General features: G+C 40.1%; 1 protein-coding gene across 1 annotated transcript in view; it reads left to right on the top strand.

Moving 5' to 3' along the window:
• SPATA5 (spermatogenesis associated 5) overlaps window positions 1–18,020 on the top strand; it is a 161,566-nt gene that overhangs the window by 41,230 nt on the left and 102,316 nt on the right. The window contains 1 exon segment of the mRNA XM_054283792.1: window positions 6,856–6,982. Coding sequence (XP_054139767.1) covers window positions 6,856–6,982 — 127 coding nt within the window.

Genomic DNA, 18,020 nt, shown 5'->3' with positions numbered 1-18,020 from the left:
AGCCGCATGCCTAGTGCCAGCTTTTTATTTTAGGCCTAGCAAGGACTGGTGAAAGAAGAAAGTTTTGAAACAATTTTATTTTACAGTAAGGCTTGTAATTGGTTTTGGAAGAGCAGTTCTAACAAATTGCTCATAGCCCATGTGTGTATACAGCAAATGTCTGCAATCCCTTTAATTTTAAAGTAATCTTGTTAGTGCTTTTGGCTATCAAGAAGCATTTATCATGTGATTTTGCATCTGTGTTTCTTCCTTTTTGTTTACAACCCCAATAATTTGTAACTTCCCAGCCTACATTATAATTTGGGTATTTGAAGTCAATAGAAACTTTCATTAACATCAGTGAAAGCAGGACTGGATCCATAAACCCTTTTCTTGAAGTCATCATTTTAATGATAGGCAGGAGGAGCATAATTGTAACTAAAATTTATGAACAGTGAACCTATTATACATAAATATTGTTGTAATGAAATGAAATCCAGTCTAGTTAGTTACTTCTAGGTCTCAAATACTTACAGCCTAAACTGTGCTTGCTTGCCTGGTAGATGTGATTGATTACAGATTTAAACTTGATTAACTTCCAGGAATGCACAGAGGAGAAATGCTGAGAAAAACAGAATGAAAGAAAGTGGGAAATATACTGTGCATCAGGTGTGTGCTTGGTTTGGGGTTGTTTTTATTTTGTTTCATTGCTTTTTTTTTAAAGCAACATCAGTGTTAGCAGAATAGGAGAACTCATGATGTTAGCATCCTTCCTGTCAGCCAGGCAGTGTCTGGGCAAGCTGCAGGTGTGGGCTAATGCCTGTCTTCCATGGATGTGCATCTGGAATTAGCTCCAAGCAGATGGAAATGGGTGATGGCTCACCACCTAGGCACTCAAGCATTTGGAGATGTGCTTGGGGAAAGCCCTCTGGAAGAAAGCCTGTTGATTCCTAACCTGTCTCAAGCTGGCCTCCTTTTCCTTTTCTCTCTTTTCGCTGTGTTTCATTTTTCTGGGGCTACTTCATTAACTTTTGGAAGCTGCAATAATGAGAAATGCAGGTGAGTGGAAGAGGCTGCTTACACAACCGTGAAGGATAATTAGGATGTGTCTGCAGCTGCCTGCAGGCCATTTGTTTCAAAGTCACCTGCTGACAGCTGAGCACTGTTTCCTGTTTTCACAAAGCTCATCATCTTTTTAGGAAAGCTTACTTGCAAGCTGGAGACCACTCAAGGAGTACTTGGAATTCTTTTATTTTTCTGTGCTCTTCTAATGCCTTGCAAACCAAATTACATGAACTGCATTTAACTGGTGAATCAACAGTTGGCAAAACATCATTTTGGCATGGAGGTGACAATGAAGATAAAAATTCTACCCAGACTGAATTTCCCAGACTTTACTTAGGTTTCCTCTGGGTATTTCCCTTCTGTAGTACTTGAATTTTGTGCTTGAGAAGACAGGGAAGATATGAAACAATATGGTGGATAGTAGTTGATGGAGTTGGTGTGTACAGGATCCAAGAGCATCTAATTGTAAGGTACTGATGGAGGGAAGGGTTTAGGATCCTCTTCTTGCAGGGTTTTCCTGATCACACAGGCAGGAAAATTCCCTCCCATGAGGAATATTTCTTGTCTGAGCACTAAAGGGGCTTGTGTACTAGAATGTTTTGAGGTTGTTTTTTTTTTTTTCCAATGAATAGTGATGCCTTAAGTGATAATATTAAAGATTTGCATGCATATATTGTTCTTAGGCTTTTTAACAACATCCAAGCCTGTAGTATCTGTAGTGGTCTTAATGATAATTGTTGAAGTTGTACCGTTCACAGAAATAAGTTTGGCCCAGTGTTTTAATATTGGACGAGCCTGCTTTTCCTGACTGGCATGCCGGACAAAATGCCCCAGTGATGGAATTTTTGCACAAAATTTGATATCAGGGACCATCCTGCAGTTATTGTCTTTCTGGTAATGCTATTGGAGTAGAGAATTTTTTATTTTTCAAGTGCTGAGGAAAACCTTAACCTGCCAGAGGCGTGTTCCAGCCGAGCTGGGAGGGAGAGCAGTAGAAGCGTGTGACAGTTCATTAGGATGGCGGCAGCCATGGAAAAGCCGGCCTTGGCAGGTGCTCCTTGCTGACAGGTTTCCCCTGAGCAGCCCCCACACAAATGTCAGACTCAATAAAAATCCTTCAGGCTGTGCAAGTGGGAGTCTGCTGGCAGGATGCTTCTGTATTTCAGGAACCTTTTCTGTATTTCAGGAACCTTTTACCTCTGTAGTTCACAGAGAGGTGGAGAGTCCTGCCAGCAGGGTCTATTTCAACCTGTTCACATTTTTTTTGTTCTGTCATGTCAATGAGTTTTACATTTGTTTTGATATGAAATTATTTCCAGAGGTTTCAGTGAAAGGGTTATTTGAGATGATAGCACGTCCACGAGTATTTTTAAAACCTATAAGTTTTGATTGTGATTGCGATTCTTTTGTTTGAGGGGGAAAAATAATAAAGGCAGGTTTTATCCACGTGTAAATCTTGCCTGATGGGATGCTTTGGAAGAGAAGGTGGGCTGGCCTCCCTTGTCACAAAACCTGCATTATAGATTTCAGCTATGTGGGGATTAATCCATCTGCAGTAATTTATCCTGAATACTTCTCCTGAGGTCATTCTCTGACCTTGCAGCTCTGCCTGAGGTAGGGTCAGCTGTGCAGGAGAGGGGTCCTCCCAGACTTCCTCCTGCTTTTGCAGCCTCACAGTTGCTGTGATATTAACAGCTCTCAAAATGTTACTGCGTCAAGATTTCCTGCATTTCCACATCTACAGTTTAGCAGTGTAATTAAATTAAGGTCCTGATTCTGAAGCGAAGGTATTTTGACAGGCTTCAGTGCCATTGAAGTCAATGGTGGGATGGAGACTCACTGCTTCTCCTTTATGAGATTTAAGTGGTGGTGCAGATTTAAATACATTTTTCAGTGAAAATGACATCTGGAGTATTTTTTCAGAAGTGCTCTAGATGGTCAGATGCTGCAAATGTAAGTTTGCTTTAGTTCACAGTGATGATGCTTACCAAATTTCATCTTGGGGTGAAACTGCAGTGACTGCATTCTCAGACTGCTTTTAGTTTTCAAATATTAAAAAATGTGTTAGAATAAGGGTGGGGAGGGGGAAAGGAAATTAAATAAGTAAAATGTACAAAACAAGAAGTTGCTGTCAAAAAAATTCCTATAGCAGGAAGGGTAACAGATTTAAATGTGATTTCATACATCTGGTTATGTCTGGAAACAAAATCTTCTTGGCCTGAAGATCTGTATAAGCTAGTGAACTGTATGTACTCCTTGGTGTAGTGATAGGATCAGGCTGTGGTTGCTTTTATATCCCCTGGAAGCAGTATGAGAGTAGTTTGAGGTGTCCAGGGGGAAATTTCAGTGCCCACTGATACATGAATCCAGCTGGCTTGAATGGTCATTGGATATAGCCAGAGGAGATAGAAATAAAAGCTGTGGAGAGCCCTCTCCTGCTATATTGATTTTGGAGCTGGTGCTCCTGATCCATCAGGACAAAGGCAGAATTAATTCAGATTAATTGTGAGTCTTTGGTAAACTGCAGAATACATGGTTTATTCTGCCAGAATGTGTATTGGGAATGCCTTTAGCCAAAGTAAAATACCAAGAACAAGTTTGTCTTTCATATTCAGTGTGGAGAGTCTTACCTGATAGGCTTCAGGAATCTTCTCTGGTGGTCAAGCTGAGTGCCTGTGCAGGAGTGCACATGCTGTGTCTGAGACTGGTGGGACACTTGCAAGATTAGCTGGAATACCACATAGAGGAGGATTTCTGTCTCTAACTGCTGTAATGACCTTCTCTACCTTTAAAAACTTCATTGAGGATTGTAAATAAAGTGCAGTTGGCAAAAAATTAAAACAACACATAGCCTCATGTATTTGATTAGGGCAGCACCAGCAACTCTCAGGCAGGCTCCTCTTTGCTCACACATTTTTTATTTCAGAGGTGTTTCTGGTTGGGGCACAGCTCCTGGTGCACACACATGGCCCTGCACGGATTATGTGAGGGGCTTAGCTCTGGCTGCCTGGATTTGCAGGCAGCATGTTGACAGGAAATGAGTTTGTACCAGGACGTGCCTTTGGAGGACCATTTCCAGGCAGTTGTGAGGGTGACATCAACGTGTGGAGGTCAGCTGGAGGCAGGGGAGGGGGGCCAAGGCAGCCCCTTGGCTGGAGGTTGGTTTTGGCAGTGCCTCTGTGGGACTGGAGGGTTAATCACGATTTGTTTCTCTGGCTGCTGTTTGCGTCAAAACTCCGGGCAGCCTTAATGAAGGTTGCCTGTGCCCATTTGGGAACCTGCTGGGAAAGCATGGGAAAATGGAAAATGGCATCCTTGCCTGTCACCCCTGGACAGCACCGGAGCTCGCGGAGCTCACCATGGCTCTGAGGCAGCTCCCAGCAGCTGGGGAAGAGATCTCTCCCTGTGCCTGCCTGGGATTTTTATAGTGTGTCCTGTTCAGCCAAAAGCTATTTGATTGTAGGCTGTGCTGAAATGGTGTGATGGCTTAGTGAACTATGTAAATAAAAGCACTGACATCAGAAATCCATGGTGTCGTAGGAGCCGGGCACTTCTTCACTTCATACTGATTTTGGTATTGATATTTTTTGCACTTTAAAAATTGGACTTTAAAATTGTTTGATTCACTTTTAAGCGATAATAATAAAGCCCCTAATAATGTCCTAGAAGCCCTGCTATTGTTTGAGCTGTGTTATACCATGAGTGATTGTCTAACTGCAGTTTTCTGATGATGCCCTAATTGCATGGAAGTCTTTGCAAAGTGCATTTCCCTGTGGGGATTTTCCTTAGAATAAACACTTCTTTACTGTGTTGTGGGTTTTGTTTTTTGTGGGGTTTTTTTGTTTTTTTTTGTTTTTTTAGTCAGAAGCTTGTAAGGGAAATGTTTATATTGGGGAAAGATGTAATATCCATTCTAGCCACCTCTCTCTAAACCTAAATTTTTATTTCTTTTTTTTTAAGGAAACAAAGAAAAGTTTAGCATCTCCTCCAAAGTCTTCTAGCTTCAGATCGTCTCAAATAACGTTAACATTTTTGTCCCAGTTTTACAATTATTTTTACTTTTGCTCAGCATTTTCTTTTGCTCAGTCTATTGGGTATAAAGTGGAGTAAAATTGAAACTCATGGAAGATGGGAGGCCTGGATCCCTACTGAGACTAGCTAATGTTACAAAGTTGATTTTAATTTCCTTTAAGCTGTGTGTCTTTCCAAAAGCATTTGCTATCCATGTCCAACACCTAAAGTGTTTTATCACACTCAGCCCTCTATAAGTCAGTGGGACTCTGACCCATGGCTATGTTAGAAATACTCAAATATGGCTGGGGAATTTCCAGTGTGGCTGCAGAAACTCCAGAATCTGACAACCAGGTAACCCAAGTCCCTTCTCTAATATTTCTTAGCAACCTAAGTATTTTACTCTCTTAGCCAACATTTATTATAGCTCCTTTAAGATGTTTTCCAGACTGGGTGTGATAAGTTCACTGTTGTGCTCTGGAAAATTGCAGAACTGGTTGTAGGACAGGAAAGTTAGGGGATTTATTTGGAGCTTTACAGCAGTGGTGGAGCCATTACTGTTGCTTTGGCTCTGGGACATCACTGTGGTGGCAGTGCTGCAGCAATATATGTGTATAATAACTGTACAACTGTATTTGTGCACTCTCTCTCTGGAAATAATTGGATCACTTATATTTTAGTATATTTAATATTTTTATTTTTTGGAAAATTAAAGCATCAGGATGATCGTATGGCACTTCTGTGTGTGTGTAGGTCCTGTTTATCTATATAAGCCTTAAATAGAACTTTTGGAAAAGGACTTGCAAAAAATTTGAGATCAAAAAATTATCTCCATCCTGGTCTTGTTTTAAGTATCAGACTTTTTTTTGCTTCTTGGTTTATAGGGATCCAGAAGAACTGATGAGATCAATTTCTTTAAAATTGTATTGAAAAGAGCCGATTTAAGGGTAGAGAAGTAAAACCCTCCCCTGTTCAGCAGAAGAGGGAATAGCCCTTGAAGAGCAGTCCCATTGGTGAAAGATGATGGAGGTGTGTGCCTGCCATCCACAGGGGAAGGTTGTGTGGAAAACAGTGAGGTTTTGGTGTGTGCCAAGAGAAGGATTCCCAGTTTCTGGTAAAGGAGGATAAAACTCACATTTTTGGTACAATCTCCAGCTGCTGTCCCTAGCCTGCTTCGGTTTCCCTGCCCCTTCTCAGCAGAGGGAATACTTTATGCTTGTCTGCTTAGGTTTTTCACATATTGGTGATTTTAAAACTGAAGTTTTCAGTTTTTTAGTGTTGGGTTTTTTCCCTGCTATCTGGAAAACAAACTGAGTCAAAGACTGACAATGCAATTATGAGGCAGTTGGTCAACACTCAATTTATTCTCACATGATGGAGAGAATATAAAAATGTAGAGCAACTCTGCAAAACACATAACTGCCTCATTTTTTGTACTGCATAGGGGGGTGTAAGCCCTTACTTGGATGGTGTTAAAAATAAAAGTTTGTCTGACTAGTAACGAAGTGGCTTGAATTCAGTTTTCTTAAAAATGTTTATTCCAGATACCCACATTGTGGTAAGTTCTTTACAACCTCCATAGCAGGGCAATAAGAAAAAAAACCCCCAAATCTCAGTTGCTTTGCTGAATACCAAGAAAACCTATGGAACTCAAATTCTCTGATTTGGTTTTACTCACTTCTTATCACTGATGCCATTTCAGAGGGTGAAGGCGAAAATAAATATTGTATCTTTTCCTTTCTCCTATTTTGAGGAAGGCAAAGATAATGCTTTGACTTTTTATTTTTTTCTGTAAATCAGCTCTTCAGGTGCTGGGAATGTAGCAGACCGTGTCTTGGCTCAGCTGCTGACGGAAATGGATGGGATAGAACAGCTGAAGGACGTGACAATCCTGGCAGCTACAAACAGACCGGACATGATAGACAAGGTACAAATAGATGCACTGTTTATATCCTGTTCCTCTTGAAAAGACCACATTTTGGTGTAGTTCCATCCTCTTACTCTCCAAACTGCTGTCTGATCAACTTAATGATGAAGAGTAGAAGTTTGGAAATGAAGACAAGGCAGAGCAGTGGTTCATGTTCCTCACTTTTTTCCCCTCTCTACAGATTTTTTAACAGAAAAAAAAAAGTTTTATGGTAGCCTTAGATATCTGTTTCCTAGAAGAAGCTTTCCTTAAGCCAAGCTCATTGAACTAGTGCAGCAACATTTCTGTCAAACTGCTGCTGTGGTTTTTGCCTCTGTTGTGTTTGTTTATGCAGGAGTTTGCTGGAGTTGGTTGGTTTCATTAGTTACTTCCTTTCAAGGATTAAGTGTCTCAGCAATTCAGTGACCAACTGTAAACAGGGAAATTTCTCCTCAAATCCCACGGCAGCTCTGCTGGTGTGACAAGAACATTTCAAGTTTGTAAAATCTTGAGGGTTGTAACACTTACTGCAGAAAGCATCCAAGCACACACCCAACCCAGCAGCCCTCTAGAAAATCCACTGTAGAACAGTTTACCACTGTGGTGTCTTCTCACAGCTAAGTGCAATAAATGGATCAGTCTGAAGTGATTTCCTTTAAGATATGATTAGTAGTGTTGGTAAGATTCTTTATTCCACAGCTTTTTGCCTTCACAACATTATTGAATTTGATGACATGTTAGTGAAATAAGTTTATCTTTTTTAGAGTTTCTTATAAGTTTCTTAAATCTCCCATTGTAAGCTGTTTTTGGAATAGTCTTTTCTGTTTTTCTTGGAGCATTCAGACATAAAATACATGTGAAATGTATATATTTAAGATATGGTTTGTATGCACATGAAGTCTTGAGAAGAACTTGCATTTTGGCTGCAGAACACAGCCTCTTCCCCTCTGAACTGAAGGAAGCCACCCAGCTGATGAAGACCTGGCAAAGGCTTCCTCAGAGCTTACTTGTACATTTATCTGTGAGCCTGCCATGACAAAGCAGAGCTAGCAAAGAGTTTTCAGTAAAAGGTTATAAAACTCATCAGTGAAAAGTGTGCTTGTGCAAGATTGAAACTTTTAAGATTTCACTTTTGTCAAATTGATTTGTGTAGGCACACAGTTTGTGGTAATTGGGGTGGGGACTGTGGCCAAACCTCATCCCTAATTGTCTACAGCTGTGAGCAGCATTGAAGGTAAGGAGTGCCCAGGGCACTGCCCAACCACCAAAGGGAGCAGAGGGCACACAGGTGCAGGGCATCAACAGGAGGGGATGAAAGGCTGGGCTGAGGGACAGGAAGGGCAGATGCCTGCAGCCTTCTGGAGTGGTGTGGTGTTGCTCTGTGTGGGCTGAAGCCTTCTGGTACTTTATGGTGACACTCTGTGTGTTGTGGCCATCTCAGCTGTGATATATGCTGTGACAGATTTGGAGGGTTTTTTTGTAACTGTTTTTTGGGGTAAGACTAAGCTGAATTTGAAAACATTCTGGTTGTTGAACAGCAGGGAAATTTCTTTTGGTGTCAGTTCAACATTCTACTGTGTTGTCTCTATCACCATCTGGAAATTGAGTTCTATGTCATTCTCCCTTTAGCTGGATTTCTCCTGGGCACATGGTGAACACTGGTTTCTCATATATTGGGTTTTATTTGAAATACTGGCAATATTGGAACAGAACTACCATGAGTTAAATGTAATATTGGGATTCATATTCCAATAGTTAAGGGTGCCACCCTGCAACACAGAGGACTTTAGGGTAGAACTTAAGTTACCATGTATTGTACCTGCATCAGTCCAGATGTAAATACAGACCTCTTAGCCTGGGAATGAAAGTTTTCATTTTGACATGTTGCATAAAAATGTAATGTATTCTGTACCTATGAATTTTATGGGAATAGTGAACTTTTAAGAATGAGCAACACAGTTCTGTTATCCAGACCAGACAGGCTGTACCATCCCACTGTCTTCTCCTGGGTCCATGCAATATTTGCAGTGCATGAGTTGTACTTTTTGCCTTTCCTGGAAGAAAGAAGATGATATCAGAAAGCATTTGTACTCCACTAATGGGAAATCTTTCAGTAGGGGTTTTAGTTAACTCTGTAATTGGTGACCCCTTTGTGAAGGTAAGAATTTGTTAAATTAATATTTTATATGGAAATAGTTATGTATGTCAAAAAGTGAATGTCTTGTTTGCATAGGTAGGTATGGTGATTACATAGTAATTTTTGAGGATATGACTTTTACATATGGTATTAAAGTGCAATGCAGTTTCTGTTCTCTACTTCCAAAGGCTGGGAAAATGTCTGCAATGCTTTTTTGTGACTATTCTTCAGTTTTCAAATCAAGAAATCCTTGAGGAATGTGTGTTTCTAAGGCTTCTATGCCTGCAAAATTGGTAACAATCCATCCAGCATTTTAATTTATGTGCCTCCTGCTAAACTGACAATGATGTGATGATTAATCTCTTGTAATTTGCAAACAGCACGTGGGGATATCAAATGTAAGGGTATTCCCCAGAGCCTAGCACAGACTTCATTATCCCTGCAAACACTACAGTACATTGCTTTTGGAGAATGAATAGATTTGAGTCACACTTTATACAAAGTTATGTGTAATAGGAAACTTGTTTGGGCTTGTCACAGATGCCTGTTAATAACTTATTTCTCTAAGATGTCATGATTGTATTGAAATAATACTGCATCCTAAAGTTGTGTCTCATGTTTGTGTCTCAGCTACTTTGCATCTCATTCATGTGATGCTGGGGAGACTTTGGAATAGTTTCTGTTTTCTGTAAGAATACAAACCCAGCACGTACTGTTTTCAGCCATGTATGGTACAGAAAGTGATTTCTCTTGGAAGGGAAATATTCTGGAACAAGATGTTCTGAACATTCTTTGAAAGTGATACAGAAACAAAACACTCTGAGTCAGTAATAATAGTAAAAGCTTTCCTTTTCTTCTTCATTCTATAAGCAGAATTGATGAGCAATAACTGGAAAAACTGCCTTTTGGTTTTAGTGACTTACCCACTCAGGAGTGATTTTTCATGCCTAAAATATGTAGCAGTAACTTTACGGAGCTGCTTATGATTCAAAACCTGTTTGTATTTTCCTATGCATCAGTTGTCCTAATGAGAAATCACTCATCCCCACATAAAATTTTTTGAACCCTGTGTATAAATTGCTCAGCTTGAAGTGAAATGTTCTGTCCAGACATACATGTGAACAAGTTTTCAGGTGTGGTGTGACAGATTTCCATGGCAGAAAACCTATACCAACTCATCAGGATTTGTGTGCCCTGTTTTTCCTTTTCTCAGTGGAGCCTGTGGAATTTTTCTTTTTTTAGTGCTGGGCTTACTTCTGGTGTAAAAAGGGTGAATTGGTATCATTACCTACCCATGCAGATAACTTTTTTCCCCCTCCTCTTAAACAGCTTTTCAAACTCCATTAGCAAGGGTACATAGGGAAAAAAAGGAGACTGTCAGATCCCCAGGGACCTCGGTGAATGTTTTAGCACAGGAAGCAATATGCACGTTGGTTTTCCCTCCTGCTGGCTCACATTTGAATGTCAAACACTTTAGCTGTGATGTAAAACACGAGGTGAGGCACTGAGTGAAGGGATGGCCCATGCTACAGGGTGACATCCTGGTGCTCCTGACAGCTTCACTGCTCCTTATCTTGGGGTGCAGAAAAGAGTATCCTCAAATATGCTATTTGCATAAGAATGACAGGATGTGATAGGACAAATGAAGATTAATGGGAGGCTGTGCCGTCAGCATTGCCCATTGTCTCCAGATTGATGATGGTCTGGATTTTGTCTGCATTCATGAGCTTCAGTGTAGTTGAAACTGGAAGCTGTCCTGGTACCAGAATACTGAAGAGCTGAACCTTTGCAAATGCTTTCTTAGCACAGGAGGGCAGTGCTTGGCTCCTCATTTCCAACCATCCTGCTTGTTGCTATAAAAACATGTATTTTGAATATTGTGCTGGTGCAGGGGATTTTTCCTACCTCCTTTTGCACGTTTATTTTGCTTTTTAAAAGCTTCCTGCTCCCTAGCCTTCCTCCTTACTTTTTTCCTCTTCCATCACCTGCAAGTTTTGCTGCTCCTTATATAAGCTTTGTTGACTTCATTCTATTAACCAGTGTCTTTGAAATTAGCTTATTTAAGAGTCATGTGAATAACACTCAGTTTTCTGTTCTGGTTGCATTAACAAAGTAAAACAGAACTGCAGCTGATATTCTTCCTAGAAACTGCCAAGCATGAGGAAAGGGAGTAAAACTCCCTTCCCTCATGCTTCAGTTGGATTTGAAGGAGTCTTCTGGGCAGAGAAATCAAGCAGGGATTTATCAAATTGATCTGCCCCTCAAAATGTTGATTACTATGTAGTTATGGGACAATCTTAATTTAAAATGGCTTGTTTTGATGATAATAAAAAATGCATGATAGAACCATTTGGCAGAATCAGTAAAGAAATTATAATTTCTTGCCTGCAGCAAAAGTGAATAATCTTTCCTCTTTAAAAACATCAAAGTTCACTCATTCTGAAGGCTCATGGAAGAAATGCAGATATTTAAGTTTGCAGTTTTACAGGTTAAAAGGAATAGGGAAGTATCTTGCACATTTATTCCTTATTGTCTGGAAATGTGTACGTGCCGTTACAAAGCAGGTGATGCAGTGGCACAATCTTTAGTACCATGTCACACATTCTCCTGTTTGCATATTTGCCTGTTTGTGATTTCTGTTTTGCCCAGATGCATCTCACTAAAGGTTATCCCTGTGTTACAACTCTGGCTTGGTAGGATTTCAGTTTTCCCAGGTGTTGTACAGGACTGTACAGTTAGAAGGCACATAATCCATCATGTGTCTTGCAGGGGTAGGGAATGAGCAGAGTAAGGAAAGGGGGATAAGTCTCTTGCTGCCATTTCTCAGCAGTACAGATTTCATCCAGATTTGGAGGACAGGGGACCAAAGATTGGGTGCTTTTTAGAAGGAAATGGTGCAGGAACATTTAACTTTCCCACCTCTTGTGATGCAGTATTTCGGAATAGGAACGGAAGTATGGGAATGCAATCACCACATCTCTCCACACTGCTGAACCTTTAATTATTATTTTTTTACTTTCAATGCTGAAATGCCTCCCTGCTTGTCAAAGGACACTCCTCATATTCTTGTAAAACCCTGGGATTAAAAACAGTGAGTGAGATTTTGTGGGTCTCCTTTTCAGTCAGCCAGCACCTAGAGCATTTACATCATCTTGTCCAGGTGCAAGTATGACTCTTTGAAATAACAGAAGATGTGGGATTTCTTTTGAAGACAAGATTGTTCTGGAGCATATAATAAATTTTCAGAAAATGAAGCTTTAGGGAAAAATTATATCAAACTACGTGACACTGAAAAGAGGATCAGATATTCTAAAATACGTTCACAATTTTGGCACCATCACATTTTCCATCAATTGGTTTTCTCTGGTATGTGTTTGAGTTTTTCCTCTTAATTTTCATAAACTTGCAAATCTGACTGGGACAAAGAGGTGCTCTGGAAAGTTTTTTAGCGGTTCAACTTTCCCTTTATTAATATCAGATCTTTACACTTTAGGGTGATTAGAAACTTATTACCTTTACTTAAAAAAAAAAGAGCAAAAGAATGAAGTGAAATTGAGAAGTTTTCACACGTTTTTTTCACCTGCTAAACTGAAATGGCTGAATCGATACAGTTGATGAGCAGTGTTGTTTACTGGCTGAGGCTTTCAAGGGGTTGAGACCTCCAGATTTTGAGGCTGGTTTACATAGAGAATCCATGGTTTCTAAAGATCCCCACCACTCTTAATGTGCAGAGGTAGTTTTGGAGTTCATATATATGTATTTGTATCTCTTTAAGTCAAGAATCAGGTTTTAAGATTCACCTGAATCTCCCTGCCTCCCTTCCCCCCCACCTCCTTCCTCACAGATGAAAACTTTGTTTTCTCATGAGCACAGCAAATAAAATATTTCCAGGTGTGCAAAAGTGATTTTTGTTTCCAACTATTCGATTGTCAGAGTGTGGAGGGCTGAGTAGTAAATCAGCCTTAAGGCTGCTCTGGTTTTAAAAACAAAATCTTAGTGGTGACAGCTGAAGAGCACAGTGACTTTTTCACTCAAGATTTATTACTTGCCTGAAAAGAAAGGTTGGAGGGAAAACTTGTTGGTCTGCATATTTTCTCCTTTAGCTGATATACTATAGGGCCAGGACAAGTTGGCTTTATTTTGTCTGTGAAAACATACATTTAGACAGTATATGTAAAAATTTTTGCTTCAAATAGAACAGAAGAGTCAATTCACGCTTCTCTTGTTGTTTACAGTGGAGAGCATTCCTTGCATCAGCTCAGTGGTGTGTTTTAGCATCACTTCTACTTTTATAAACTTCCCAGCAGCACATGCCAGAACATTTACTTCAAGGTATCAATGTGTATTTATTTCGTTCCAGAGATGGAAAGGTGAAGGCCATGAGCCAAAGTTTGTTCTTACTCAGACCTCCTGCCTGGAGGTCACACAGTCCAGCTGAGGTACACAGGGTGCTAGCCAGCCTCTGTACACAGTGGGAACTTGGAAAGGCTCTTGGTCCATGTCTGCTGTGGAAATGCTGTCCTGGTTCAATGAGTCCGTAACTGTGGTAGCAGGTGTGGTTTTGGAGGCTTGTGGTTTTTTTGTTTTGTTACTTTTGTTTATGTTTTTTTTAACAGTGACATGGAAATTATGCTGTATTTCTAAGATAGCATGAGAACATCTGGGGTTAAAATGAATAACACCTCTAAAAATGAAGGGCATGTAAGCAGTACACACAGAGTAGGTGTAAATTCCTCAGAGTTGGGTTAGGTCAAGCCTATTCTTCGTGTAGGTTTAGTAACAAAGCAAAAAACTTCATCTAGAGAAGTAACACTGATTTTATGACTAAGTGTAATGTACCTGTACAGCAAAGTAGAGAGAAGGCAGAGAACCAAAGTGCAGCAAGGCACTATGGCACTATATTGCATAGTCAGTGTGCTGGATGTCGTGAGTCTTGGTTATATTTAATTAGCTTCATTAGGGTGGTGATAGCAGTTAAAGGAGAGACATTCCAAACAGCCTTGGGTTTTAAATATTTACAGGAGTGACGCTGGGAGGGATGTAAGTGTAATACTGAGAGCTGCAGAAGCTTGAGGAAGGGCTGCAGTTAGGGTGTTTGGGCTGTAGCCACAGACACATTGAGAGCTTGCTTTGCACTTGGTCTTCTGCCCAGCTTTCCTCTTTGTGGATGCAAAATGCACAGTGTTTGTCCAGCTTTTTGTGTATGCTGTATTAAAATAGCATTATAAAGGATGTTGTGTGTTTGTCAAGCACTCATGAGTTAAGAACTGGCTGCAGTCTTCATTCATTCAGTGTGTGCATCATAATGCAGGCTCTGTTTACATTAATTAAAGATGTGTGCATTGTGCATGATTAATTAAATTGCATTAATTTAGAAATTTATTTTTGCAAGTCATTATGATTGCCTCTACTTTAATTACCTTAATACTCACATTTCCTTGCTTTTGAAGGTTCTGATTAACACTGTTTAAAATCAGATGAACCATCACCAGTTTCTGGGGGAGAATTATCAGGTTTCATTGTTTTGTGTCATACTGAGATCTTTGTGGTTATCAGCAGTACCGGACCCTCTGGGTCTGCCACAAAAAACTTGTTTATTTGATATATGTGATAAACTGACAACATTAAGCTCCTTTGCTTAATGCTTTACTGTTTTGGTTTTTTTGGGTTTTTTTGTGGGGTCTGCTGTACAGGAATGGGACTTTTGCCTGTTATCCAGGATATTTTCTGACAACAAAGGAGTGCTTTCGCCCCACTATCCAGACTCTTGGTTTTCAATGTGTTTTCTCTTAATGTCAGGCTTTTTGTTCTGGGTGTCTTCTTTCTCCTTTTGCCTGACTGTATTCAAACCACTCCCTGCAGTCATTTTGGGAGCCTAAATCCAGTATGGGCTGCAGACTCCTTGAGCCTTGGTAGGATCAGTCTTTGAGTAGGCAAAAGTTGGAAAAGGTATCTACAAAATGTCCTCTGTAATGTGGTCAGGTCTCAAGACCTCTCTCCAAAGGTTAGGGTGAAAGAGTTTTATTTTTATTAATTTTTTAAGAACTGTAAATAAAACTACATTTTTCCTGGTCTCCTTCTCATGCAACAGCTGAAATGTTTTGACTGGAGCATTACAAAACAAATCAGTCTAAGGCAGCCAGCCAGCTTGGAAAGGACAAGAAGGTCAAAGCTCAGAATAGCATAAGCTACTAAATAAATTATTTTATAATATAAAATGTTGAGTGACTTCTATATTAACTGTTGATAGTTATCTTTCCCCTAATAGGATAGGGAGCTGTTCCAGTAAAAAGGGTGAAACAGGAGGCCTGGCTTTGTACAGGTCACTGCTTTGGTGTCAGTCAGAACCAAGGGCAGCTTGGGAGGATGAGCTGGCCAGCACACAGTGCCACTATTTGGTTGCACACTTAAAGATTGTGAACTTTTCACTTCTCATTTTAGATTTAGGAAACCTCTGAACCTCAGAGCTTTATAATGAGCAAGCTGAAATACAGTCAAGCTCTTTACATCAGTAAAAGACCCTAAAGAACAGCTGAATTTAGGGATTAGGTGCTATGCACTTGTTTCTCAGTAAGAATTTTAGTAATCTTTTATTTAATGTTCTTCATAGATATTAGATGTCATCATTAATCCTTTCAGTTGGTTAGAACTATTTCTTTGTGAAATTTCTGTGGGGAGAAGGAAAAATAGGAGATCACAATCAGAATTTCCAAGAGCTGATTTTTAGAAAATTTTTATTGTGTTAGAGGAGATCCAGCTTTAAATTCTATTTGCTCCATCTGTGATGAAAGCTGGATGTCTTGCACATGTGCTGCACATAGTTTCAGGGATGAATGGAAATACCATTCCTGTGCAGTATATGTAACACTGAAAGACAATAGGTTTGTTCAGGAAAGACACTTAATTCAATTCTTAACATGAAGCTGAATGTGGTAGTGTAATAATGTAGCACAGGAGGAAAGGGAGCAATTTGGAGGTGACTGATTAATAATGTATCATTTCATAAGGAGTGTGGAAGGATTGATGTGAACTGAAGTGCAGAGCTAGGGCTCTCCATGTCCATGTGAGATGTTAGTTAACATCTGCTATAAACAGTGCAAACTTGGTGAATGACTGCTAGAACACTGGGTACCTCAGGGTTGGATTGGATATGCATAATAATGAGATTTTGGGTGTGTTTTAGGCTGTGTGGTTCGATGTATGGGCAACTGTAAGAGTTAGCTCAGACTCAGGACAATTTGTGATATTTTTTTGGGATAACCTAGAAAAACATGTAAATGACAAGGTGATTGAGAGCAAAGGGTCTGGAAGTTTAATGGATATTTTGATTGAGCTGTGCCAGGTGGGACTCAGCAGTTCTGGAAACCTGAAGTGACTGCTTCTTTTGGGGGTTATATATGATATATTCTTACCTAGCTGAGGAATTCAGTTAAAGAGGGTGTAGTCACTTCTTCCATTGTTTTAAATGTATGTGTATTCGCTCCATGGCAAGTGAAGTTTTGTGCTACAGAGAAGCATAAACCAGGTATATGTGCTTTGAATGCACTTTAAAGCAATACTTTGATTGCTGTCTACAGCATCTTCTTGAAGTACTCTTCCCAGTCAGGCACTGGAAAAGATAATTTTGGGAACTGCCCTTTTTAGGAGGGGTTTTGGTCATGTGATATTGTTCCGTGCAGAATGAGAGGAGAGTCAGCTATTCCTAAACAGAAACTGGCTTGTGCCTTTGATCATCCTTGCTGCCCTCCTCTGAACCTCTTCCAGATCTATTACATCCTTTTGGAGAGAAGGGGACAGAGGTGCAACATGGGTTTGTGTGGTGCACAACGATGTTTTCTGGTCTGATCTTTACCCTTTTATTAGCAGTCCTGAATTTTTAATGCCAGAATTGCTTTTTTGACTGCTGCCAAGAGCCAAACTAGAGTTTTCATCACTGTCTATTAAGACGAGAAGTGGTAATGATTCATCTCATGGCACATCTGTTTATTTATGAAGAGAATATTGAATTTCCCATGTTTGGTGCTTTGCTTTTACTTACATTGAATGTTATCCAATTGCTGTCTCCTGAGAGTCTTGGACAGTTCTTTGCCATCAGTCTTCATCCCTGTTTCTTTGAATTACTCTATCATTAGAAATTATGGCTCCTATATGATGTAATTTCTCTGGTATTAAACCTCATAAAGGAGGTGTAAATTTTATACAGGAAAAACAGATGGAGATGAAGGGGTCTGTACTGTGTTGCAATGGAGAGGTAACAGGAAAGGCCTCTCCCCTGCCAGTGCATGCTATTATCTACAGACAGATCCTGACAAGCACAGTTGGACTCTTACTGAAAACAGAGAAACAGAGGAATGAGAGATAAAGCATCACACAATATAACGAACTTGGGGGAATTTGTATTCCTTTGCACTGTTGTTTATTGGCTCTGAGAAGGAGAGGGAGAAGAACAGGAAGCCTGGCACTGGTTTTGGTGCACATTTGGGTACAAAATGAACAAGCAGAAGCAAAGCAAAAATTAAAAAAAAAAACAAAAAACTTAGAGATTGATCATTCTGAAAGAAGTTTGTCTCTGTATAACAGCATACATGGAGAGAGCCTAAACATGTACATGTGTGGAGAGCCTAAACCTGCCTATCTGTTTATAAAGAGGAAAACAGTGAAACAGGCAGTCCTTGAGGTTTACTAGGTGGTAGGAAAAAAAGCAGTCTGTAAGGAGGGCTGTGTCTTTACAGTAGGCAGCAATGCCCAGGAAAAGTGCCGAGTGCCAGCCCCCCCATTCTGGGGGAACGCACTCCTGAGAGTGGCACAGAAAATGGAGGGATCACAGCATTGGTTCTTGCAGACAAGAGTGAGTCCTCTTCAGACTGCAGAGATCTTAGCTGTGCTTCAGAAGTTGTTTTTCTTAGTGGTGAATGCTTTCTG

This window comes from Melozone crissalis, unplaced genomic scaffold (genome assembly GCF_028551555.1).
Source record: "Melozone crissalis strain CALT ecotype California unplaced genomic scaffold, PUWL_Pcris_2 ptg000039l_1, whole genome shotgun sequence".
NCBI classification, from domain to species: domain Eukaryota; kingdom Metazoa; phylum Chordata; class Aves; order Passeriformes; family Passerellidae; genus Melozone; species Melozone crissalis.
The sequence above is the reverse complement of the archived record's forward strand: the minus strand, read 5'-3'. Positions and strand labels throughout refer to the sequence as shown.